The sequence below is a fragment of the Doryrhamphus excisus genome, linkage group LG10, assembly GCF_037039965.1.
Source record: "Doryrhamphus excisus strain RoL-2023G ecotype Guam linkage group LG10, RoL_Dexc_Guam_v1.1, whole genome shotgun sequence".
Classification (NCBI taxonomy): domain Eukaryota; kingdom Metazoa; phylum Chordata; class Actinopteri; order Syngnathiformes; family Syngnathidae; genus Doryrhamphus; species Doryrhamphus excisus.
Window position 1 is genome coordinate 388,126 of NC_136366.1, and position 25,970 is coordinate 414,095.

At 44.5% G+C, this 25,970-nt stretch overlaps 3 protein-coding genes across 6 annotated transcripts; 1 reads left to right on the plus strand and 2 right to left on the minus strand.

The window, feature by feature from the left end:
* The first annotated feature begins 294 nt into the window (after nt 1–294).
* On the plus strand, nt 295–5,327 carry mcmbp (minichromosome maintenance complex binding protein). The gene is made up of 16 exons (XM_058060685.2): nt 295–474; nt 964–1,055; nt 1,121–1,261; nt 1,337–1,378; nt 1,473–1,563; nt 1,653–1,793; nt 2,150–2,295; nt 2,529–2,626; nt 2,712–2,884; nt 2,956–3,079; nt 3,149–3,266; nt 3,499–3,664; nt 3,759–3,892; nt 4,354–4,521; nt 4,601–4,689; nt 4,763–5,327. Exons 1-16 carry the CDS (start codon nt 414–416, stop codon nt 4,887–4,889), a joined length of 1,911 nt encoding a protein of 636 aa, XP_057916668.2. The 5' UTR covers nt 295–413; the 3' UTR covers nt 4,890–5,327.
* Nucleotides 5,328–6,934: 1,607 nt separating this feature from the next.
* On the minus strand, nt 6,935–18,756 carry inpp5f (inositol polyphosphate-5-phosphatase F). Of its 4 annotated transcripts, none has more exons than XM_058060634.2 (20): nt 18,295–18,756; nt 16,588–16,668; nt 16,039–16,175; nt 15,382–15,507; nt 15,084–15,251; nt 14,940–14,996; nt 13,980–14,175; nt 13,679–13,858; nt 13,425–13,492; nt 12,533–12,657; nt 12,348–12,425; nt 12,081–12,201; nt 11,830–11,958; nt 11,357–11,474; nt 11,085–11,283; nt 10,838–10,909; nt 10,677–10,750; nt 10,356–10,484; nt 10,188–10,275; nt 6,935–9,280 (listed from the first exon to the last, which is right to left on the minus strand). In XM_058060634.2, the coding sequence occupies exons 1-20, from the start codon at nt 18,389–18,391 to the stop codon at nt 8,146–8,148; spliced, it is 3,378 nt and encodes a 1,125-aa protein (XP_057916617.2). In that variant the 5' UTR covers nt 18,392–18,756; the 3' UTR covers nt 6,935–8,145. The 4 variants fall into 4 exon arrangements, with proteins under 4 accessions (XP_057916617.2, XP_057916609.2, XP_057916600.2 ...); XM_058060626.2 differs by having other exon boundaries at nt 13,425–13,489; nt 15,084–15,269; XM_058060617.2 differs by having other exon boundaries at nt 15,084–15,269; nt 18,295–18,755.
* Nucleotides 18,757–18,904: 148 nt separating this feature from the next.
* Nucleotides 18,905–25,837, minus strand: bag3 (BCL2 associated athanogene 3). Its single transcript, XM_058063860.2, has 4 exons — nt 25,292–25,837; nt 23,215–23,544; nt 22,177–22,527; nt 18,905–22,101 (listed from the first exon to the last, which is right to left on the minus strand). Exons 1-4 carry the CDS (start codon nt 25,475–25,477, stop codon nt 21,376–21,378), a joined length of 1,593 nt encoding a protein of 530 aa, XP_057919843.2. The 5' UTR covers nt 25,478–25,837; the 3' UTR covers nt 18,905–21,375.
* Nucleotides 25,838–25,970: the final 133 nt, after the last annotated feature.

Sequence of the window (25,970 nt, forward strand, 5' to 3'; positions counted from 1 at the left end):
CAGATCTACTAAACCTGCACTGGTCTACTGAACGCAGCATCGGGTGGGTGTTTCAATAAACTTTACAACCAGCCTTTCCGTTTTTACTGCCATCTGTAGATGGGAGGTCGTCATTACACGTTGACAGTTTTATTTTTGTTGCCTTTAATTGTATCATAAATTATGTAAGTTTCTAAGATGTGAAACTGAAACTAGTGTTGATACAACAACAACTAGACAAGAGACAAGACTAAACTAACCATAAACACTAAAAAAATGTGTTATAACCCCACGGACGGCAGATCCCGTAAAGTAAAACAAGCGCACGCCCGGTGACGCTAGTTTCCCGCCCTGGCTTCTTCTGCCATTCCGTCACAAGTAAGAAGTAACTATTGTTGTCACACATTTGACATACCTCAGTCGTTCTCGGTCAGATGATGCCTTCCCCAAATGACTGGATGAACAACCCCCTGGGCGTCGTTGAAGAGATGTTCGGTAAGAAATGTACCGGAACTTCACTATTCACTAGCTGTGCGCGTGGGTCGAGTTGGCTAGCGTGGTGGCTCGTGGCCATCACGTCATGTTAGTGACAGCGAACATCCTGTTGTTTGTTATATTTAGTCATTTCCTGATCAATTTAGCCCATGATCACCTTCAGTAACACCGTTTTAACACCTTTCATGGAGTAAACGAGTTAAGTTTTGACGGTCGTCCTCTGAACACCTGACAGTTTACATTATGAGGCGTTCATGGACCCATTGGAATTGTATCGCTGTAGTTGGTATATTTATGAGGTGTATATACATCGTGCATATTGAGAATATTGTCTTCCTGTGCGTATTTTTCCGTTTTCACATCAGACACTTAAATGGTTTCATACATTTTACTCGTGGGTGCATTATGATAAATATTCATGTCCCTGTGTATGATAAGTGCTGGTTTACCAACAACTGAAAAATGAATAAGAATATGTTGCTATTTCAGCTGCATCTCAAAACAACCCAAATTCTGGATGGGAAGCAAAATTGGTGGAATTCTTCAAAGATCGTCTAAAAGAGAAGGATGCTCAGTCATGGGTAACCCTGAGATCCCTTTTTGAACTTCCAACAATAATAATAATCTATTGTGTGTCCCGTTCAAGGTCCCATCCATGAACAACATCCCGTTGCACTACCTGAAGCCCAACAGCCTGGTGAAGTTTCGCTGTTTCATTCAGGACATGTTTGACCCGGAGTTCTACATGGGAGTGTACGAGACGCTTGATCCATCATCGCAAGCAAAAGTCAGCATTCCTACCCGCTTGTGCAAATATTCCCGGTGTATTAGACGGGACACTCATATTGTTGCAATCCATCAGGTGTTGAGGTGTGGGAAGTACAAAGATGTGGCGGAATGTGGGGTAAGTCCACTATCGTGATACCATCCCAAACCCACGCGAGCCCCGATGCGGTGGCGCCACTGTTGCCAGCCACGACTGTTGTCTTCACTTCCAGGTGGATTTTCAGTCCAAAAATATTGTGACGGCTGAAAGACAGACTTTCTATTGTGTACCCGTTCCTGGTGAGAACTCCTGGGTGAAGGACATATCCTTGTCATGTCTGCGTGATGCTTGTCAATCAACCCGCCTGTCTTTTGTTATGTTACCGCCCAGTTTTTCTTAACTCTGTTGCACGGATATGCTGGCTCGGCTCAAGCAAGAGTGCAACCGTCCACTTCCTATGTGCCGAGCAGACAGAAGCGCAGCTATGAAGATGATGATGACGACATGGACGGTGGGGACACTCAGCCACAGAAACAGAGGGAACCTCATGCAGGTAGGTCTTGGTATAGGGACCATATAGTGACCGTTTAGTGACCATATAATGACCATCTAGTGTGCGTTGTGAAGATCACTGGAGACCTTTTGTGTCCTATTTGTGTCCATTTCATCCATGTCGACTAATAAGCTAGTCTGAAATCATGCATAGTTTTTCACGGCACACAATTTGTTTATTTGATATTATTTGATATTATTTGATATTCAATTTGATATTGATTTCTAGGATATACTTTTATCGCTGCACTCTTATTTAATCCTGCATCTCTAACTACCGTATATCAATCCAATGTATTGTTTCTTTCAATCATCCGCAACTAAAGTAAGCTTAACCCTCCTGTCTCCTGCCTGCAGGTCTCCAGATTCCCCCGGAAGACCACGGCACCGGGGAGGCTGGGCGGCAGGAGGCTGAAGCTTCTCCCGGCCAGACGGCATCTGCCACGTATCTGGACCTCAACTTCCCTCTACCAGGCGAGAAAGGCCCTTCATGCTTAGTCAAGGTATATACCCATCAAGTGGTTTTCTATCCCCTAGGAGGGAAAATATTGGCTTCATCAATCAGGTATTCACTTATCATGGTCGGTTCTGGAACCAATAAACCGTGATAAATGAGGGATTCCTGTATTCGATCACCCATTGTCTTGTTCTGCTTTAACAAAAGTTTTGTGCGGTCCAGAGGATGTGTTTTCATTCTTGACAAACGGGAGTTCAGAGGTCCAAATGTTTGTGGCAGGTTTACGAGGACTGGGATCGTTTCAAACTGAATGAGACCATAGAGGTCTACGGAATCCTCTCAGTGAGTCCTGCCCTTAGCGCTCTGGCAGAAGACAGGTAAGATACACGTATGTTCACATACACATCACTTGTGTGTTCCCCAACACGGGCACGAGTGGCTGACGTTCATACGTCCACGCAGGGACACATCCTCATCCCTGATCGACCCATCGGCGTCCATGGAAACGCTAGAGGAGCAGAGGGTCCACAGCCCACCTGCCTCACTCGTTCCTCGCCTCCACATGCTCTACGCCAAGCCACTAGCGCACAACAACCCGCTACTGCCCTGTGACACGCTGCAGGACGACAGTGCCTGTGGGTAAAGTGTGCCCCCCACCCCCCAATGATCTCCAGCCTCATTTGCTTTATTGTCCCTCCTCCTGTAGTTTTATCTTCAAGCCTGAGTGAGATGGCATCCATCAAAGCGGACTTCCTGTCCTATTTAACACACGTCCTGCTGGGAGATTCCCTGGCTGCCGAGTACCTCATCCTGCATCTCATTTCCACCGTGTACGTGCCACCTGTACTCCGTGTGTTGTACGTGTATGAGATTCCACTCACGGCTTCGTATTCCTGTAGCTATGCCAGGCGGGATGTGTTACCACTGGGCAAGTTCACCCTCAACCTGAGTGGGTGTCCCACTGTCCCCTCGTACAGCCAACGTCTCTACCACGCCATCCAGCAGCTTGTTCCCTCGGTGAGTAAATATCCCGCTTATGATACCGTACTGATACTGATACCCTTAAAGCCGGAAAACTGCTTTTTGGTGCCGTTCACACAGAACAGGAAAAGTCTGAAAAATGCATGGCTGGTGTACTGTCAATACTGTCAATTACTACAGTAATTGTAGTAAAATAAACACATTGGATCGGGTGCTTATGCATATCACTTGGGACAAAATCAGTATTAATATAAATATTGTTGTATAGTCCTTCTATTTGGGCATGAGCCTTGCCAACATGAACCACATGAGTCTGGTGCCCAAGAAGGACTACGTGGCCAACCGGCTGGTGAGCGGCGCCCTGCAGCTGGCCACAAACACGTCTCTCTTCCTGGATGAAACCCAGCTGGAGCAGGGACAGCTGGACACCACAGGTAAAAGTGGCCAACACCACAGGGGGTCCACCCGAGCTCACGAGGTCAGAAGAAGATTTGACCCTAACAAGACGGCCTGTGTGTTGTGCTGCAGGTGTTGGCAATGTCACGGCTTTGGGGAATGTGATCTCTTGGCAGAAGGTGGACTACGACTTTAACTACCACCAGATGGAATTCCCCTGCAATATTAACGTGCTCGTCGCATCAGAGGGCCGCTCGCTGCTGCCGGTGAGGATGGGGGGGTGGGGGGGGTGGAGCCACACGCCCCCACCACAGCCAAGCCTGCCCCATCCGCTCTCAGGAGGTGTTGGGTTTCGGCCGGCCTCTCCGGAGACTGGATCATGTCCGACGCTGGAGGTTGTTTCTAGCCAGCATCACATTGTTGTCTCAGCTGCCATTGGCCGGATCCAGGAACCCCCGCCTCCCGGCGGCTCCAGGACAAGGAATGCGCCGTGTGCTATTCCTGTGTGCTGGTCTAACATGTTACCATGGCGGCAGCTGTGGGCCGCAGGAACAATCCAAAGCGAGGCGTCAGTCTCGTCGGGCAGCACATTGTAAACAACCTCCAGCGCCGGTCAGAGGTCACGTGACCACAGGCAGCTGGTTGAGCTTTGCTCCGTCCTGGCGTGCCGTGATACCGTGACACGCTTGACAATAGAAATGTTGACCGTATTTCTTTGAATCCGCAGTCAGACTGTCAGATACACCTGCAGCCTCAAGTGGCCCCGGCCCACATGGACGAGCACCTCAGCAGCATCTCCGTGTACGTGGAGACCTCCTCCCAGCTCAACAAGTTCCGACTGTACCTGAGTGTGGCCCGGCTGATGGACTACAGTATCTCTGATGGCGTGACCAAGGTGAAACAATGTTAGCGCTTTGCACTGCAAATATTGGTGACAGCTCAGCAAAAATAAAACATTTAAATGACTTGGTCAGTCAGTTGAGGATGACTTTGTGGACATGAGGAAAGACGATCCCCAGAGCATCACGGCCGAGGACCTGCACCGAATGCTAGTTGTGGCGAGGTGAGCTACGATTCCATTAGTTTTGACACCAGGAAGATGGTGGCGTGTCTGACTGACTTGTTGGTGCCATCAGGTTGCTGTCGCTGAGCTTGGGACGGACCTCTCTGTCCAGGGACATCTGGCTGAAGGCCAAACACATGGAGATGCAGCGGAGTTGCAGGATGGAGCAGCAAAAGAGCGTCAATGGAAATGAGCCGTAACTGCTGAGCAACAAATGACTTGTTTTAGATGCTTGGCATATCTTTGTAATAAAAATGCTTTGTCATTGTGCCTTCTGTTGCCACATCAGCAGCAGTCGGGACACGGCACTGGGCCGCACACAATCTACACTGGGATCGGTTTCTACACGTGGACATTAAGTTGGATTACAAAAGAATGGTTTGCTCCGTCTGGAGTAATGCATGAATAAATGTACCACGTTTCAATGATTGTAGCAAGACCCAGATGACCCATCAATGTCTTCCACTAGTGGCCCTTCCGGTTTGGCTCCTGGCCTCCTCCACCTTCTCATGGCCGTGATCCAGGCTGGCTGGTCTGGGTTGCAAGGCACAGTATTAGTTTTTCAATATTTTTTCTATTTTTACTTTCCCTCGTGAGTAATTGGTGGATGTAAATGTAATTAAACAAACCTCATGCGACACGTTCACTCATCGTTTTTATTCCAAAGGTGTCCAGTGCACTTTACCATCAAGTAACACCCAGAAAGGATGAGAATAAATATGAGACTTGAATATTCTAACCTAACGTGACCTCAAGCGGATGACATGGTGGTGAAACAAATGCTGGAAGACCCCCGGTCAGACGACGTTGTGTTGTGAGGTCCCCTTGGGAGTGATGGACAGGCACACCAGACAGAAAATGAATGATGCTCCAAAGCACTTGCGTCAAAACAAAAGGAGAAAAACATCACCCAGCATAATAGGATTACATAACAGGAACTAAAGACTTGCATATAAAACAACAGATCCCAATATTCTAGCATTGTGGTCTGTAAGGAATGTTGAGGATTCGCTTTTTTACAATCTTATTTACACTCTAACGCTCCAGTGTTGCATTCCTGATGCACTTTTAAAATGTTGCATTCCAGCCATATTTTAAAGCTTTTGGCAGCTCCACTCTACTAAATAATAACTGACACACTACCGAGCCTCCACAACAGGCCAACATAACAGGAAATAAGAACCATTTGAGCCGTTATCTTGGAATATTCCATCTCAATGACCCCCCCATATTATCAGTACACACACATATATATATTATATTAATATTAACATTATTGGTATATACTTTGGTCTTTTTGCTGGGGGTCTTTCCAAATATTTAAACTTTCATATTGTGACTTTATTCCAATAATGTTAGAACTGCTTCCTCAACCAATTTTCCAAAATTACAACTCAGAATTTAAAAATTAAAAAAAAAATCAATTCCATGCTACCAAAATGAAATTATAGAAAGATTAAACTTTTTTCTCTTAATATTTTGATTTTACTCTTGCTAATTGACACCTTTTTTTCCCCATTTGTGCTGTTTTATTTTCTATATTCTATTTCAACTTTGTAAATGTTATTTTCAAAATGATGACTTTATTCTAGTAAGATCACTTTTTCAAAAAATAGAACATTGTGCCTTTTTCCTGGAATATTTACATCTTATTCAAGTGAAGGGACATCATTTTACCTCATAATATTATGTCATTCTTGTAGAATTGCAACTTTTTTGCTTAATATTTTGACTGTATTCTTTTTTTTTGCAGTTGTCTGGTTAAATTCTATTTTTCAAACCTCGGCAACCTTTGGAGTGTACATGTGGCAGACTCAAATTGAAATTTCCCAGAAAGCAATCAGGTAAAACCCAAACAATGTGTGGTAGTTAATGAAATATCCCAAGATAAAAGTTACCCCGACCATTTTCTTTTATACAGTACACCAAATGTAACATGTAAAACTGGAGATCTGATGGTGCATGTACCTGACCTGATGTATTTATACATACATACATATATATATATATATATGAATGAATATGCTTATTTTTATATATATATATATATATATATAGCTATACTGTATGTGCTACTCTGTATTGGTCAACTGTACAACAATCTACAGCACTAGTTCAAATAGTTCAGTACAGTTAGTACTTATTTAAAGACATTTCTAAAAACAAACCTTGCCAGTAGTTTCTTTCATGTTCATGACATGTCTTCTCAAAAAAAAAAAAAAAACAATAATATATATATATATATATATATATATATATATATGATGCTTTTACCTCTTTGACCGTATTCAGCTGCCACACCGCCATCCATGGAAAAAGCCTAGGGGAGGTTCTCTGTACTCGGACACACTGTGGTTACTCTTCCTAAGGTCTGGTGAAGTTACGTTACAGTATCACTTGACAACATTGATATTACATAGGATTACTACGTATGCTTTGTTGTCTCGCTATACTAGTCTAACATGGAAACATTGTCATTACGTGGTCAAGACACTACAACAGTTGTTACGGAGGTTATTACCAGGTCTGTCTAACAAATACCAATAGGGGTCCTGCACATACCGGACAGACCTGTGACAGGTCGTACGGTTTTAGTCATCTAGATCTGCAGCTACAGACGTGATGCCTCGTCAGGGTCGGCCATTGGAGCACCAACCTTTCATTGGAGCATCGTGGATAACAAAGGACATGGTGATGTTTACATGCACGTCATTCACACCTAAATAACCAACCTATATCTGTATTCCCTCGAGAGCGGCACCCGTTAATTCCTGTTGATTCTCCAATGAATAACTATTGACGAGTCTCGTGTTTTTGGATATAAAATGGTTTCAGCCTCTCCAATGGGAATATTTGACTTTCCTCAGTCTTCCATGAAAGCAGCCTATTATCTTTGTGTTCAGCTCTTTCTCCCATATGTTGCGGAACAAACCACCAACTGTGCTTGGTTCATACTGATGTGAACGAGGGCCTCCACCCGACTACTCAATTCATGGGAACAACACGCTTCCGAGTGAAAACACCTGCTAACCGTTGAATCCCACGGCATCTTGTTGTATGAAGACTAGACTTGACCAAGGCAGCTGATCTGGATTTTTAGACTTGAGATGCTCCTGTCACTGAAATGCGTCTCTGAGTGTACAGTACATGGATTTCTTGAGATAACTATTTCCACATAACTAGCTTATTAAGACGTCCGTCAGGAATGGCTTCTCTAGAAAATATACTAACGACAGCTGCTAAGCCATCAAATTGCAGACGCCTGATTTGTAGGCTGTCCTGTGGGGGGGGGGGGGGGGGGGGGGCAAACTCCATTTGCTTGCGTGCATGTAAACATTCACCGTCATGTGAGGACTGTCCCCACCAACACCGGGTACTCGGACTAAAGGTAAAACTGAGGGCACGTGTTGGCCAAAGAGCGAGGCAATGTCCGAGCCCGCTGCTACAAGCTAAGCGCTAGATCTGAATGATCCTGGTCTGGCACTGTGTAAACATTGCCTTCAGCTCACTCTCCTGGACTTCGCTGACCGTGTCCGGGTCTGGGCTCTTTTGGACCTTCGCCACGGCAAAGTTGATGCCCTGAGTGAGCCCCGCCTGGGTGAGGCTGGCCACCTGGACCATGGAGCTCTTGATCTTGGCAAAAGGGGACACGACCCGGCTGCCATTGCTGTCAGCAGGTGAAGGGCCGAGGCTGCCCTCCAGCTGCGATCCCAGACTCCGCTGAGAGCCTCCGGAGACGGCAGAAGTCGGCCTCTGGACGGTGAGGAGACTGGACGCAGAGGTAGTGGACTGGACGTCCAGCTGGGACGGCCTGGGGAGATGCGGCTCCTCCTGCTTCGTGCTTGGCTGCTTGGGGTCCGCCGGGCTTGGATTCTGCACAGGCACTACGGGCTTAACTGGGTGGGCAGAGGCAGACGGCCGCTCCCCAAACACCTCCACAGGCTTGGTCTGTGCGTCCTGGACAAACTGGTGGCAGTAGGCGTCGATGGGAGTACCAAAGTCAATGAGAATGGCTTCTTCAGCCACTGAGGCGGCCCCCGGTGACTTGTCTTCGCTGACCTCGTGTCCTTCACAGTCACTGACCTGGATCACAGTGGGGATGCTGAGCTCCACGCTACCGATGGACTGGGAGCGACTGCCCAGGCGAGTGTTTGATGCTACGATGCCGCAGCTCGGCAGCACATAATCCGCGTTTTCAAAGGAGCCGGCGCACGGGTGCTCTGGGTCAGAATTATAGGAGTCCGAGTCATCGGAGAGATCGTAGTTGACATTACCGACATCTTTAAAGTTCCCGGTGCCGGGATTGCCATCTGATGTCTCCAGGCTGCTGTCTGACTTCCACAAGTTGACGTGCATGGTCGGCTTGAGGAAATTGACCTTAACATCAGGCTTAGAGAAATTTCCTAGCTTCCCGAGGGGCTTGAAGGGGCCGATGTTCACGCTGGTCTTGGTCTGTTTTACTTTCTGGTTCAGAGAGGAGAATTTGTTGAGGAGGAAACTTTTACCTTGAGCCAGACCAGAGCTGCCCTGCACCTGGTCGCAGGTTTTGTTCTGAATCCCCATTATGTCTTCATGAGGTCTGGTCTGACGCCTGCAACGCCGACAGACAATCGTTTAGGACAACATTATCCATATCAACATGATATCACAGGAGAGACATGCAGATATTTGGAATTCTAACCCCACAAAATTGTTGGAAACAACATGGCAAGGAAACCTGCCATTTTGCTTATTTGTAGCAACCAACCAACCAACCACCTGTTGCCAATGGTAACGCACTAACAACAATAATCATTTTTATAGTTGTACTTGCATAAATTTGTTGAGGAGGAAACTTTTACCTTTTATATATATATATATATATATATATATATATATATATATATATAAAGACTTGAGGTGAGAAGCACTACCGAATTCAAGAAAAAACATAAAAGGTGATGTCCATGTCGCTCTCGCTCCCAAATCAGCAACACACCTTCAATCAAAGTAAATAAAAAAACTTAACTGGTCATTTATCCATTATTCCTTCATCATTATATGTATTTATATACATTTGCTATATAATTGTTTTCTCCCAGTAAAACTAGCATTTTAAAACTGATTTGGTTAAGAGTTGGACCTTCTGGAATGGATTAATGATGCTAGCTAAGGTTCCACTGTACTATTTTCTGATCATTTAGAACCCGCAACACATGCTGGGAACCACATGTGCACACACCCTCGACCCAGCATGCCTTGCGGGTTAGAAATGTGTATATAAAACAGTACATTTAGCATATATATCAGTGTGTAAAAATTGATTTTGATACCCACATAGTCCGTGTAGTACAGTTACGTGGTGTGTTCCACGTGTTATTTTTAGTTGCACCGTGAGCGAGGGAGGTGGTTTGAGGACCTCCTGTTGGTTTGTGCTAGCCAGTCAAACATCTCAATGACTCATAACCCCTGCCAATCATGGAGATCTACTGTATATTACTAGAAAATGTCCTAATGACCTCTCCAGCTTCTTTTCCACCACCAGTAGGTCCAGCCCCCCGGCCTGCTTTGTAATGCGAAGCATCTCAGCAATGCATTGCAGCGTATCTGAAAGAGAATATATATGAGATTAGGATTTTAAAAGATTTATTTTAAGCTGCTGTAATTTTTCAAAAGGTGCATCTTACCTTTTCCATCATCTTCGGGATTTCGTGTGGCCGCTCGAAGCGTGTGAAAGTATCCGCTTGTCTCCTCACTCCTGTAATGCAGACGCATACAGCAGAACTTTGGCTTCCCGAACAGCGTCGGCTCCGGACCTGCAAAAGAATACTCGCACTTTCAACATCCATTTTTTCATTTCCATTTCCTTGAATGAATCATCTTCAGTGACAATGTTACTAACAGGTTGCTGACAAACTGTTAAACACACTTTTAGGAAGTGTTGGGTGACTCAGTCAGTGCGCAAAAAGCCTTCACTACTTCTTCTTTGAGTGAAAATGAGGACTTACCAATTTCAATCTTTTCCAAGCCCTCTAAATTGAGGCGCTGGTATTGGTTGACTTTATCCATTTCTTCATCATAGCTGTGAAAGTACACAAGAGTACAAACTGAGGATGAATGATGGGAACGGCTTCCTTTGAACATGTTGGAAGATGTCGCTAAGACTTACAAAGCAATGTAATAGGCTTTGTCGGACAGAAGCAGGAGCACATCCACATCTTTGTTCGAGGCATCAATCAGGCTGGTGGAGAACATGAGAAACATTTTTGACCACCCATGAATGAGCTCTTACTTTCCTTTCATGACAATATATTCCATTTCGCTTTATTTGGCTAGTGTAAACGTGCCTTGGGTACTGCGAAGGCAGAAAAGTGCCTACAAGTGAAGGCCAACATTTCACACATCGTGCCACACACCTCATGTCACAGTTGATGAGAGCCCAACCACCGTGAAACCTTTCATCGTCGGGCAGGAGAAGCTGCATGTATGTCTGCAACAGCAGGCTGACTTGTTCCTGAGCACCTCTTTGGCTTTCCTTTTCTTTCTCCTCGTGCTCCTTCTCCTTACTGAAAATGGAGTAGAGGTCCTCTGTCACAGGCAGGCCCATCATGAGGTCTGCGAGGACAGGAAGAGAAATAGTTGTTTGGAAGCGTGACACACTACACAATGTACTGTATGTCTTTCCTACCGATGACTGCTTGTCTGTAAGCATCCCTGAAGCGGTTGAGATAGTAGCGGTTGGCTGAGTTCACGCCGTCCTTCATCACGCCAGCCAGCTTCCTCTCACCTGTTCTGGTAAAATCTCCCTGAAGACACAACAGTACATTTAGGTGCCAAAACATTTGGGTGATATTGAATGAAACTCAGATCCACTGAAATGAAATAGTAATCCCTCGTCACTTTGCGCTTCTAATATATATTAATAAATCATACTGTTCCGTGGTTGTATATGGCCTACTATTTGTCAACTTAAGCATATTGTACAGTACGTAATTAAAACTACTAATTTCATTTCTGGGCTGCACCGTGGTCGAGTGGTTAGCATGCAGGCCACACAGCTAGGAGACCCGAGTTCGATTTCAAGAAATTCACTTACAACGGTCGGGGGTGTAATTAATTAAACATAACTAGATAATAGAAGTTGACACAAATAAATGCTACCTTAAGTGCGGCTGTTCCAGCATACTGTCTGCTAATGGTGTCTCCGTTGTTGGCCCACATGATCTGATAGATCCTGTAACATTTGAGAGGCAGGGGCTGCTCTGGAGGCATCACGCCCAACTTCTTCAGCTGAGAAGAGAGACAGTGAACTATATTCAGAGCAAGTACGAGTACAGCGCACAAGCAGCAGCATGAAAAGGATTGAAGAAAACAAATGTTTATTCTTCGTCCTGATGATTCAAAGATCTAACCTGCTGCTCCATCACCACCCGAGCAATAGCAGCCTGGACAACGTTGGTCCTGTCGAGACAATCCATGCAATTGACTCGAAAGATTCCCTCCTGCTTGCAGATGACTCCAGCTTGGTCCACCCTGGCAGAGAAACACACCCATTGGACCAGGGTACATACTACATTTGTAAATCACCAACTTGATAGTAGTGCCATAATGATTTCATCTATTTTTCACATGCAGAATGACTTCCTTTTTCTGTTAATTACAAATATTGACACACTTACCAGGCCCACTTCATGTCACTGATGATATCAGAGATGGCATCCGTCAGTATTTGTACATTTTCAAATTTCATTCCCCGACTGGGATACATAACACAAGACGTATGAAAGGAAAGAAAATGCACTGTTATCCAAAATACAATCAAATTTAAATACTCCTAGGTTGTACTACAAAGTGTTTCTCTCACCAGTGCTCGTGGAAGTCAAACGACACGTAGGTGAGCTTTGGGTTGTTGTAGAGAAGGACTTGCTTTAGATACGCATCACCAATCAGCTTCTCACGCCCACTTTGATCAACTAAGTTGATGATGACCTGAAGATACAAATACAGTCATTTTGCCAGCTTTATGGCATGAAGGACTTGCTGGGAGATGTTGAATACAGTATCTAATAAAAGCGAGTATACCTCAATATAGAAAACTTGGATATACTTAAAGTAGTCCGTGTTCAGCTAGTACGGCAACACACAGCTTGATATAACAACAATATTATACAGAGTGGTGCAAAAAAGGTAATCACTTTTTTTACACAGAGCCATGTACGTGAGCTTGGTTTTTTTCTCCCTTAAGTCATTTGCTATCAAAGAGATATTTTGACGTTTTTTTTCCAGCCCGACTGCTCACTCCAAAAGACGTATGTATACAATCGTACAAAGACATAGTATTTATACACAAGACATATTAATACATCTTTAAGGTTTTTTGCATGAGAGGCACAAAAAGGTGATGACGCAACGCCACAATAAAAGAGAGCACGTTTGGTGCAGATTTGAGCCAAAAAAGGGCCACGAGGTGACAGAAGTGCGTTTTATAAAAGCATGGCCAGCATGTTTGCGTAGTAAAAGAGGAAGTGCAAAGGCTTGGAGCCGTGTTGCGCCAAGGAGGTTATGCATTGTAGAGAAAATTGAATACATGCAAACGTATTTGCACACATGCACACACAGTTCAGATGCAAATGTTTTCACATTTGCCCCCGTAGGGGGTGCAGAGAAGAAATCAGGAAGGAGCCAAAGACTTTTCCACCACTGTAGATTGCAGTTCTCTGGGAAAAACGGCACACTTGTCCACATGCCAAACCTACCTGTTTCTTGTAGAGTTTAAGCTGCTCTTCAAAGTGAGAGGCAAAGTACACCATGGTCTCCTTTTCTTCTGAAACGTCAAAAGCATTGGATTACTGACCTAATTCTTGCACACTTTTGACATGTCACAGTACATATGAATAAGTTTGTTCACTCCTTGTGTTTCCATTGTGAAATAACCCAGCTACTGAATGAAGTCCCTTTAAAAGTAACTACACATCTAATCATGCATGCAAGAAGAAGAGAATCCACTGACCTTTCTCCAAGCGTGGCCGGGGATTGTAGCGGTATCCCGCCTGGCTCCAGAAGACGGGAACAGAGCCACGAGTCTGCACAAAGGACAGAGTGTGGCTGTGCACGTGGATCAACTGCTCCGTCTCCACGTAGTTAGCCACATGGCCATCTGTATCCACTCCCCTGCGTTTGTACCGCATCCCTGTGGGAAAGAAGAATGCGTGAACGCTATTTAAAGATTATGCTCATCACACGTAATGTTTCACTCTGACAACTGAAAAAAAAACAAAGTCATCTCAAGCCTAACACTGTCTTGACACTACCTGCACGATGGCGGCTACGTCTGGAGATGAGTGCAACAGTGAAGCGGGGGTGGATGTCATCGACACAGGTTACCTCCTGGGGCGGGGTTTCGGGGCTGCTCCGCTCATCATCAGAGGTGTCATAATTCACGACAAGTTCCTCCACTTGGACAAAGCCCTGGATGATTGGTATCACCCACAGGTCTACTTCTGGGATCTAGTGTAGACAGAATACATTCATAAATCATCATGATCATAAAGTTGATTACAGGCAGTATTACAATGGCAGTTATGGATTGCCACCAAGGCCAAACCGTTCCAGGCATGCTGGTGTAACCATTACGTAAAATCCTATACAAAACAGTATTGTTCCAGTCCAATAGGTAATGGTAATATCCATAAAAGTGTGCCAAACGCCACACGCGGCACTGCACCTTAGCTCATTGCTTGTGTTGCTTTTCAGAAATCCTAAGCAATAAACTGCAATAAAAACATAACCTCACTTATGATCTGACTCATACCTGGCTGAGGAGATCATTTTGGCCTGGGCAATCTTGTACTGGTTCATCTAATTCCCAGAGAGATGAGTCACTGCACTTGAGAGCTGCGCTGCAGTCACGTTGCTACCTACTGCATTTCTCAGAGTGCTCTCAATGGCCGCGGCGACTTAAGGAAATACAACGATACAATAAAATGGGTGTGCCTCGCATTGTTGCAGCACGTGGGAGGGGCAGCCCTGATGCCAAAATAGGCAGGGGGCAACGTGTGTATTATGATAGACACAATACCATTTTCTTTCAAAGTTTGTGATCAAAGCTAAAGGTTGGAATGTTAATCAACTGGTACCAAATCAACAAATCAACATCCTACATGGCCTCCGTTCAGCTCTCAGAGCACTGGAATATATTTATAGCAACACACACAAGCTTAGTCTTATTTGTGTCTTAATTGTCTTATTTCCTCTTACGGAAAAAATGTTACCTGTAGGTCTATGACATCTTGAATCATGTGTTTGTTCCAGAAGAACCGATCATCCACCTTTCACAAAGAATGAAACAATAGTCACTGACATAAATCCGGTTTGTGGCTGCAGGACATACACATCCAAGTCGTTTCCCTGCAAACCTGTTTCCAGAGGGGCAAATTTGACTGGTGCAAGTCTCCTTGGCGCTGCACGCTGTTAGTCAGGTCATAGGTAGGGCTATAGTAGAAGGAGTCAGAGTCCACAAATATTTTGTACAGCTCGTCAAGCAGCCGCCTCTCTATACGTTCCTTCTCTTTGTTTTCCTTGACCTGGAAGGCAGGGGAATACTGGATTGGGCAAGTGGGTAGAAATAAACAGTATTAACATGACGGTGTGCACCATGAAAACATCCAAAATGCACAAAGCATTCACTGGGTGGCAACAAGTACAAACACAAACCTTTTTCTTGATGGGGACAGCCACATTAGATTTGATCTGACTTAGGGTTTTCATCAACTTCGACTCATCGGGAGATTGGACCAGTTTCTCTGATTTGTCAATTCCAAAGTGATGCTTTTTGCAAAACTGAAAAACATTGACTGCCGTTAAAAAATATTGTGACAATAAGAACAAGACCTGACATGATGATAGCGTACACTTCATAAAGCCTGAAAGAAACACTGCTAGTGAAGTAACAGCACAGCGTCTACATTACGTGGACAACTACATGGAGCAACAGGATGTCTGCGATCACAGGGGGGATTATTATTCTGCACAACAAGGTGGAGTCTACTTGGGAGCAAACTATCACCTCCATTGTTACTCACTTGGAAATATTCTGTCTCACCATCCATGAAGCTGCCCTGAAAGACTTGACATCTTAGTAATACTCAGCTTCCTCTCAACGCATTTAGAATCTCTAGCATGATTTTCATGCCTACCTAAATTGGACGGGGACATTTAACAAAACAAAGCTTCACAAAAACATTCTAGTAACCGGTAGACTGCCGAATATGAATCATACGCTGACGCATTCACGGTATTCTTAGCAACACTCAAGAAGGTCAAGTATCGTACACTTTGCCAAGTGCATTATAACGGAATTACGATGCGCACCTCCAGCTCCAGCTCCAGGGGCTCCTCTTCAGACAGTGGAATGACTGCTATCTTGATGATTTTGTAGACTTTGTGGTTGCCTGGCAAATAACCAACAAGTGCTTTCTGTCTGATTAAGACAAGGCCAAGAGGAAGATCTGGCAGGAGGAGCAGAAGAAGGGGGGAGTTGTATCATGGGTGCAGAATTCCTCACATACCGAAAGGTGTGAAAAAAACAGCCTGAGAGCATGTTATAACTTATTATAATATTGCAGTACGAGACATCTGGTGGATAAATCAGTATTAGCTCGTGTTAAACTACCATGTTTATGAGAAAAAGACAATTGGTCTTGTGCAGGGTAAAAATAACTTGAGAAAAGAAAAATCCATTGAATCGCTACTGACAGATCACTCCTCTTCATCAGTACATGCATTTCAAAGTACATTTACACACATTTTCACACCTTTCCTCAACAGCACAACGCAAATGGCAGTAATAGAGGATTTTGAATCTCAAGTGTCCACAGACTACATGGGCATTTGTTGGAAATGTACTCCTTCTTCTCTTACCTGTGTGAAGCTGGATCTTTCCTATAATACCTTCCACCAGACCTAAACAGACTGGGTTCCAAGCGAGAAGCAGGTCTGTTGCTAAAAGCACAAGAAGGTAAGAAGTGGACACGTCAAAAGCCAGGTTACTTTCTTCAGCAGCTGTACAATGCGTTTGGACATGCGTGGACATAATCATAATTGATTAGGAATCGTGTTGTGTGGATTGCATTGTTGGTTCATCAAGTCAATTAGGGAAAATGGAACTCAACCAACAACGATGCTATTTATTCAGTGTCTGTATCCTAATGCCAGAATAGAGAAATTGCACCGTGCACTTCTGGTAGCATCTTTCTGCCCAACACAACATTGTTGAACATTAGTGAATTCCCACACATTCCCCAGTCAGCACTGTTTGCTCAGAAATACATGGAAAAAAAGCATCCGTAGAAAACACATCTCATTCACCATAAATTGGTAATAATTCATGAATACATGGTGATACTGGGGAAATGAACAGCATACGCAGACTGCTGTTACAAAGCCCACAGTTTTGACGTTTGTCTTTGCTTTGCTTGTTGTCAAGCGTTGAGATTTTTTTGGGATGGTTTTTGTTGGTCTTGAGTTTCTTCATCTGCATTCCATTCAAAACCAAAAGAAGAACGTTGATTCTGTGAAAACAGCCTCTCTGTTTGCTAACATTTTAAACCCCTGGGTAAGCATGACATCAGTTTGGGTCATGCAGTGGGAAGGCTGACTCAAAGGAAAACAGGACTACCGCTAATGGATTTGCCAATAAATGAGAGGACATTTCAGGAAAATAATGTGAAGGGTGTGGCCCCATAAGGGTGGAGAATGCTGGCTTTGAAATCACACAAATAGACATGGAATGTTGTGTTGGGGGTGGGGGGATGCCATACAATAATACTCCAATTAGTCTTGTTTTCTGGAAATATTGGACTCTGTACTCAGGAGCGGAAGGAGTGGAAGTTGAGAAAGGAGCGGAAACCTGTGTTCCAATTAAATATGAAACAGTGCTGCAACTGTAAACCTGGCTACACGACCGTACCACTTCAGGTATCAACAGCCTCAGCAGGCTGGAAAGGCAATTAATTCAGCACTTCTTTCAATTCCGCTTACAATGTGCAATCAACATAACCCGCCATCCATTGTGTCACAGCTCCAAGGGTGCTAGTATTTGACACATCATGTTAATCCTTTACCAACTAAACTTGTTTCAGTCTGTTTGGATTACCTCTGTGCTCATGTGTAGTCTTGTACTTGCATAGATTGGATTCATTAACATCTTACTGCCACCACGCTAGAGTCAAATGATGGGCTGTTCTAGTTAGGAACCGGAACCTCTGGTTTTACTGTAACAAGTCAATTAAAATGTTCAAGCCTTTATGTTGTTGTTTTTAATTTCAAGGTACACACACACACACACACACACAAGTTTTTTGTTTTAAACACCAAGCAACTTGTTAGTAAAGTTGGACAAGTGGTCTAAAACACTTCATAGAAGGTGTACTCTTTTTTTTTTCCAAGGGAAGAATGGCCATTATGCTGATGTTATTGCTACTCCACCCAAACGCATCTTACACGTAAAGTGGAAGTACAGTAAATCATGATAATACGATTTATAGCGATTTACTTTTGGTTTAAGAAACCATATTATTTACAAGAGGGAGATTAAGGAAAGGGAGCGACTGCAGGAATGTTACATACCAGGTCTGATCTTCATGGTACCGTCTTTTCGGCTACACCACAGAGCACAGTCCCCGCTCTGAAGAATATAATCGTCCTTGGCTTGGAACAGCTCCATCGTATCCTTGCCGTATACAAAATATGCCACTAACTACGGGGACAACCGTGACAAGTGTCAGCCGGACGTTCGAACGGCTAGCCACCGTTAGCTCCCTCCGGCTGACGGGCTACTGCTAAGCTACCTAGCAAGCTAGCAGCAGCTGGATCCGCGTCGGATGTGTTTGCTCCACTTGGACGCACTCTGTCGATTCATCTTCCCCACCGCTGGACACGCATTGCTGCCCATAGTCAGGCTGGACGGAAATAAGGCGTGAATAAATTGGGACGGGAGTCGGCAAACTGCCGCCGAAGTCATCGAGGAAGCAGCGGTTTCCTGCTCCAAACAATGACACGTGACCTGTCATCGCCGGAAAACAGGTAACCTGCACGCGAGGCTGTTCGGGCTCAACTGTCATGGCTGCCACGAATAATTGGAATAGTCCTTGGTTTGTTTTTGCCGTTTTATTTGGAAATCTGTAATATTTGGTGTCTTCTCCGATCGCTTAGACAAGGCCTCGGGGAAAAATAATAAAACATAAATAAAATAATCAAACATAATTTATGCCTAAATTATGCCCAAAGTAACTCTGATCTCACTGTACACATGACGGACATACAATACACAAATAAAAAGATTAAATACAATAAGCAGTTACAAGAGGAGGGCATTTTTTCCTGCCTTCTTAAAATATTGTCCCGGGCAGACTGGCCGGATGACCTCCTTTTCTCCTCCCTGACCTCTTTGTAACAGCGCACAGAACCCATGACCCCTCCCGCATTACTTGGCATCATGGTCGCAACAGTCTATCAAGAGTGGCCGACATTCGCTTTTTATGATGTTCATTTTCACTTCCGTGGTGATGGCGCATTGCCGCTTAGAAGAATAATTAAGATGTTATTATAATTTATGAGCGGAAGTTTGTAACCACAAAACCTCCTGACACAGAACACTGTAAACCGAGGGTGATTTGTATTTTCATTTTTGCATAATTAAAGATTATTCATAAGTTAGTCTAAATTCACCCAGCCCTCCATTTGCCGCTTAAACCAAAATAATCTGATTCTTTAGTGTTGTTTGTGCTTGACGGCTTGTGCTGCTACACTTTAGGAGTTATTAAAGATTTTGTTATGTTAGTGCTATTTTATCAATAGTTCACTTGCTCCAAAGCAAAAGTCTCAATAGTTCGTGCCATTAAAATTGTTTGTGGTATTTTACTTTTTGACTTATTAAAGACTTGTGTCCAGTGATGTCATGCTCCAAATAAGAATAACACCTATTGTGGTTTAATTTGGAGCCAAGTGAGGATCTGGGTGACCTTAGGTTGACCTATAGTCAATTAAAAAAAGAGTGACCATTTAACAGCACACCCCAGCACATGATATTACAGATGGGTCGGGTGCAAACATCACGTGTGTTAAACACGTTCTCAGCTGTGACTCATAGTGGTGGTGGGGGGGGGGGCAAGAGACTGTTTAGACTTACTATACTAGTGTTGTTTAGGGGAGTAAAATGAGTCAAAAATACTGTCAAATACAATTTATTTCAGCCGTACCAATATAACGTGCTTTCAACAAAGCATTCATCTGCTACTCTTTACCCGTGATCGATACTAAGCCACAATCCATAATTAGTGAGGGGTCTTTGTATAAGGCATTACAGAGGGCTCACTTTGGTGACTTATCATGCCACAAATGGTGCCAGGCTAACCATAAAACAAAATTCTAAATTGTTTATTAAGTGATAGCTCGGTGTCTTGTTGCACTTAAGGCGGTTTTTGTCTGTGTTATTACAGATTGTGGCTTTGGTAATTCTGCAAAGAACATTCAATTAAATTACGACTCTTGATTCCTTATTAGCACCAAGTGCTGATTGTCTCACATCTCAGGTCCGTTTGTCATTAACACATTCATAAATATAGTCAAATATAAATACCGGTATAATGTTTTGAAATGACAAGTTAACCAATGTCTATACAAACACTCAAAACACATCAATCAAAGCTGGTGTAACAAGTATTCCAAAAATGATGTAGATCATTCAGTGTGATGACAAAATCATTTCTGTAGCAAAAAGCAGCATCCTAAATCATTTTGTTTCGGCACAAAAACCTCCTGACCTCCTAGCATGGTAATAAAGGGGACATGTTTTGCAGTGGGTTCTGCCTTAAAGCCCAAATGTTTGCAATCATTCCACTGGGGTGGAGAAACAAATATGCTCCATACAATATTCAATCTGGACAAAAGGCAACTGCACATAAGATTTGTTAAGAAAATACTTGCTTTCTTTGATAAAGGCCTCTTAATCAAACTTTAATTTGACTACAACTTCATGTCAACATCTTAATCATGACAGCTGTCTTTTTATGAAGACACTGGCACAACACTGAAGGCAACGACGTCGTCTTGAGAAACATAACAGCGCAGGGCTCCCATCGAGTACTGGTGGTCCTCGGTTTACAAAGTTCTGTGTCACGGACTTTCGTGGTTGGGAATCCGTTCCCGTAAATACATAAAAAAAAACATTTATTTATTCGTAAACACGAATCTTGCTTGACAATTAGTTGCAGTGTGTAACTGCAAGATAACGCCTAATTGGTTCACTTTTTGCACTTTTATTATGTATTGTTTGCAAAGCATCATCATGGAAGTGAAAGAGCATTATAAACGCGGACCATCAATAAGGAAGGTCATGGATTCCTGGCACTGTTACAAGGGGATGGGGGAAGAGAAGAAGAGGTTATTTTTCTTCCCGTTTCATTTAATTCTGCTATTTATATGTCCCTTTTGTGTTCTTTATACAATGTGAGTGACTTGGATGAGTTAATTTAGGTCGAAATTACAACTTACACAAAAACCCGACTCTGATCACCGTCTCGGAATGGAGCTCGTTTGTAAGCTGAGGACCACCAGTATGTGCTGAATGGCAAGAAATACCAACACAGGTAATGAACGCATGCAACTTTCACAAATACTGTGCAGAGTGTGATAAACGCCAACAATTTCTCATTCGGTTATCTCCTTTGCCATCTCAGCATTTTCCTTGGTGATCGTGTTGTCTCCCTCCGTGGAGGCCTGGCTGCCAGGCCTAGTTGACGGTTCCTCCAGTTGCTCCAGTTCCTCCAGTATGGTCTGAACCCGACGAACCCCATCCCGTCTTGCCTGCCGCACATCGGCTCGGCCCTCTGGATCAACCGAGTCTAACGCCAGTAGCTCTTTGGTCAGCAGTTCCTCCAGTAACAAGTACTTCTTATCGTTCTTTTTTCCTTCAAAGCATTTCACCTCCTGCTCCAGTTTAGCCACCCGTTCCACTATCTTCTGTACCTTGGCCAAGCCTGGGTGAACAGGACACTGGGGAGGTTGCTCCGCCTCCACCTTAACAGGCGTGACGTCTGCAGCGGCAGCAGCTGTTTCATGAGCTTCTGGATGTGGTGGTGTTTGAACTGGGACGTCTGCAGGCTTTTTCGCTGCTTGTTGTGATAACTGCTCGGCCTGATGAGGCTGTGGAGATGCCTGAGGGGGGGCCTGAGGGGGGGCCAGAGGGGGGGCCTGCTGGAACTGCTGTGGGTGCTGCGGCGGAGGCTGCTGGAAGTGTTGGTGTTGCTGAGGTGGAGGCTTTTGGCCATCAGCGTCTGTGCACAACGGCTGAGAGACCAGAGCGCTCTCCGTTCTCTGCTGGGGGCTCATCTGTTCCGTCTCCAATCTCTGAGGGGGCTCTCTCATGACCAGAGGCTGTGTAAATTCAGAGGTTGGCCGTTAATTTGGATTAACGTCAACTTGGCAAGAGACGTCTCAAGTCAAACTTACCTGCGGTCTTTCAGCCAACACGTGTGTTACAATGGGCGACTGGCTCCTTCTGTTGTGTGGCAGGTGAATGGCAGCAGCGTCACGATGCTGAGGAAACAATGTAGGAGAAGCCCTTTCTCGTGGGGGCTGCATTGCTGCACAGTAGCCGGGCCAGTCTTCTTGTTGAAGGCGCTGGAAGGGCTGCTGGTGGTCCGAGTAGGGGACGCGCTGAGAGTGGATGGGCTGATTTAACGGAGGCTGTGCTTGCATTTGACCTGCTCCGCCTTCGTGGATCACCGGTATGGGGATGTAACCTGCTTGCAGACCAGTGCTACTGGGCCGTGGGGGTTGGGTATGTGGACCAGTGTATACCTTGAAAACAATTCAGCAGGAAATGGTGAGAATTTCATGCTAGTACATTTTCTATGTACGCATACAGTAATCCCTCGTTTATCGCCATAAGTCAATTTCCGCAAAGTAGGGATCCTTGTTTATATTTGGAATATTTTTGTAGTTAGACCATACAAATGCAGTTTACTTCCTTCTAGATATGATTTTTAACATTAGATAACCTGAAAAAACCTTTTCGCTTGTATTATCCGATGTAGTAGACATAAGACAAATAGGTTTTGTGCTTGTGTGTGTTGCTGTAAATGTTTGAGTGGGGGGAGGACAGAAGTGACATTGGGGGTTCAGAATTGAGTTTTAGTTTGGTGTGGGTACAGCCGCAACCATGGCTGGTGTTACGGATTACTGTGCCCGTCAAGTCTGGTGCTTGTGTGTCCCACCCAATGGATTACTACATATCATCGTTGAATGTGTCTTCTGAATGCCTTATATTTGTATTGTTGTTCATTGAGCCATTTTTATATTTGAAAAGCTTAATTTGCAATCCAATTAGCCTAGATATGCCGAACCATACAACCACAATGATTGAATATAGTTTTGGAAAAAGGTGACATTTGTATATATGTATATATATGTATACAGAGCAAGGTGGTGAGGGAATACTGTAAACTGTACAATATGGTTTTTGTTGTTTTTTTAGTAGAAACCAACCTCTGCGGTTTGTGAAACGGGTGAGCCGGCCTTCCCAGGCCCCGTGGAGCAGTTGTCACCAGGTCCGTGTAAAGGTGATCTCGGCCTACAGTGAAGACCTGTTGTTGGAGAAGGAATCTGCCCCTCGGTTCTGATGTTCTGTGCTGTGGTTGGTTGGATGTAGGAATAGCACGGGTGCTGTTGCTGTTTGAGATCTGCACCCTCATGGAAGACTGGGATGGGGACGTAACCCGGGCGAAGGATGGGGTGCTTCATCTCTTTCACAAAGTTCTTCTGTGTCTCCTGAGGGCTTGGATCCATGCTGGGTCCATTTGTTGACACTTCTCTGACCTGGATGAGTGTAATCAATGATTGAAATATCACATTTTGATGACTTTTCATGAGAGTTATGACAAATTGCTACATTTTTGCTCCAGTGTCTCCCATACATTCATTGGCAGCCTGCCACAAATAAATTTGAGCTTTGCTGCGGCCTGTTCACCCTTTCTCACAAACACATTATAATGGGATGACATGAGGTTGTATGACACCCCCATAAGCAGTGAACTCCGTCAACAGCCCCCCCCCCTTGTGTCCTGAGCTGAGTTCTGGTCGGATTTTGGTGCTGAGGAAAATAGCTATCCCTTTAATACACGTCATACACAGCGTTTTACTCACTTTTTGTCCCCCATGTGTTTCCTATCTACTACAAAGGCCATTATAATTACATGCAAATGCACCATAACAAATTATTATTATTATTATTATTATTATTAAGACACACCAACACACCACTGCCATTAATAGATAGCAGTCCTGTGGGAAATTGATAAATACTGACGGAGTGAAATTCTTCAGCAGATTATGCTGATGTGGAGCTGAGGGAGTATTGTGTTAGGATGGAGCTCATAAATGATTCCATTATCTACTCCTCCACATGGATATTTGCATTTACAAACAGTCCAAAAATCAAAACCTACATAATAATCTCAGGCCAGAGAGCTGCAAAATCCATCACCCCCCCTTGAGCATTACATAAATGGAAACAAATCCTAAATAAAAAACACTAGCATTGTTCATTTTTTCCTGCAAAGTTGCTGATATCGCATATAAACGATACTAAACTTTGCTATTGCGCTCGCGCATCTCTCCACTTGTAATACTTTTGCAATGGCATGTGGATTACTCACGCCAAGCGTATTTATAGCAATCATCACAAGAAGTTAGAGACTCGGTCCTGCAATAATAAAACGTGTATTTTGCTTCAAAGTTCCAAAGATAACTTGTGTCCAGGCACCTGTCAGTGCCAGCCAAGGAGGAATTGGGTACAAGCAACAGGTTTAGTCATAGTTCAGCGAGTTCCGCTTGTAGCCATTGACAACCGGCCCTGAAAAGCGTCAGCGGGGCTTTGAAATGAAGCCTGGCGGGCGGATTGTTCCTGTGTACAAAACCAAAGTTATTCCGTTTCCGGGAGTGACCCTTTGCCCTCTGGCCATTTCGGCCTGGGACTGTTGCGGGCAGGGAAGCGGCATTGCACCAATTTTATCCACCGACAGCTGCCTTCTTTCCAGCAGCTTCTGCCTTCCACGACATGTCTCACCAAGGATTAACAAGTGGCAGCAAGCAAGAAGCTTTTCAATCGATCTACGGGTAAATAGAATACAATATGACATAACATATAGACATATAGATATATAGATATATAGATATATAGATACATAGACATATAGATATATAGATATGGTCTACCCCCTCCCTGCCTCCCCTGCCTCCCCTGCCCCCGGCCAAGTGGCCCAGCCTCAAGCCTTGTATGGGAAAAGTTTAGGATGAGGAGGCGTTTGCGGCCACGGAAGAAGTGATATTAGCAGCGATCGGTGGTCTTTTCATATACTGCAGGATGAGTCATGGAATAATCATGTTGTTAGATCAGGGGTGCTTGTGAAAAGCTGGCGAGGGGGCAAACACGGCCTGCCGTCACACGGCGGTGCGGCTAACTACGCAGATCGGAACGTTTAACGGGTCGCAACAGCCGCTTCCATCACGATGTGTCGTAACTCGCGCACACGCACACGCACACGCGTTAACTCGCAACCATTACCTTTTTGGGGTCGTGTCTCGGGTCGTTCCAGGTCGTGGTTCGATTGTTGTGATTGACGAAGAAGGGCCAGCCCGTCTGAGGGTCGATTTTGACTTCCCAGCCGAGGGGCAGGGGGTCGTTGTCGTTGCTCGCCATGCTCGGCGTCTTCATGGCGTTCATGCCGCTGGCTGCCCGATACTGGGACATTTAATACTGGCGACGGACGCTTTAAAAGATTCCTTCAAGTGACGTGGAAAAGTGGGCTGGAAGTTTCTGGAAATAGCCGGGTTAATGTCGGGGGCGGACAGCGCTGGATACAGAGGCATGGCTTGGCTAACTGGTGTCGCAGCACACCCGCAACACAACACAACACAACACAACACAACACGCTCGTTTCATCGTTTGATGCTTTCGGATTCGAGCCTAATGTTTTTTCCCATTTTGCAAATCCCGGTTTGGATCCGTATGGACCCACGGCGGGGAGGAAAAGGGAATCCCTACATTCTTTATGGTAGACGCTCACCCGCTCCTCCAAACATATTAGGAAGAGTCTGGTTGCGGTGGGCGGACCGATCCAAGTATCGCTGGAAGGATGGTATCGGTGGCAGGTCGATACTAGCGTGATGAGATCGATATTTTCACAAATATATGTGTTCTTCATAAGGTTACATTGATATTTAGTTCAATTGTTAACAAATAA

Coding starts and splice junctions, on each gene's coding strand:
- mcmbp (XM_058060685.2), top strand. CDS start 414: ATGATGCCTTCCCCAAATGACTGGATGAACAACCCCCTGGGCGTCGTT. Junction 1,564..1,652: donor GAACTCCTGGGTGAAGGACA/TATCCTTGTCAT, acceptor CTCTGTTGCACG/GATATGCTGGCTCGGCTCAA. Junction 2,885..2,955: donor GCTGCAGGACGACAGTGCCT/GTGGGTAAAGTG, acceptor CTCCTCCTGTAG/TTTTATCTTCAAGCCTGAGT.
- inpp5f (XM_058060617.2), bottom strand. CDS start 18,391: ATGGAGCTGTTCCAAGCCAAGGACGATTATATTCTTCAGAGCGGGGAC. Junction 16,176..16,587: donor AAAGATCCAGCTTCACACAG/GTAAGAGAAGAA, acceptor TCCTCCTGCCAG/ATCTTCCTCTTGGCCTTGTC. Junction 12,658..13,424: donor TTAAACTCTACAAGAAACAG/GTAGGTTTGGCA, acceptor TTGTATCTTCAG/GTCATCATCAACTTAGTTGA.
- bag3 (XM_058063860.2), bottom strand. CDS start 25,477: ATGTCCCAGTATCGGGCAGCCAGCGGCATGAACGCCATGAAGACGCCG. Junction 23,545..25,291: donor CGAGACACGACCCCAAAAAG/GTAATGGTTGCG, acceptor ACACTCATCCAG/GTCAGAGAAGTGTCAACAAA. Junction 22,528..23,214: donor CCGTTTCACAAACCGCAGAG/GTTGGTTTCTAC, acceptor ATTGTTTTCAAG/GTATACACTGGTCCACATAC.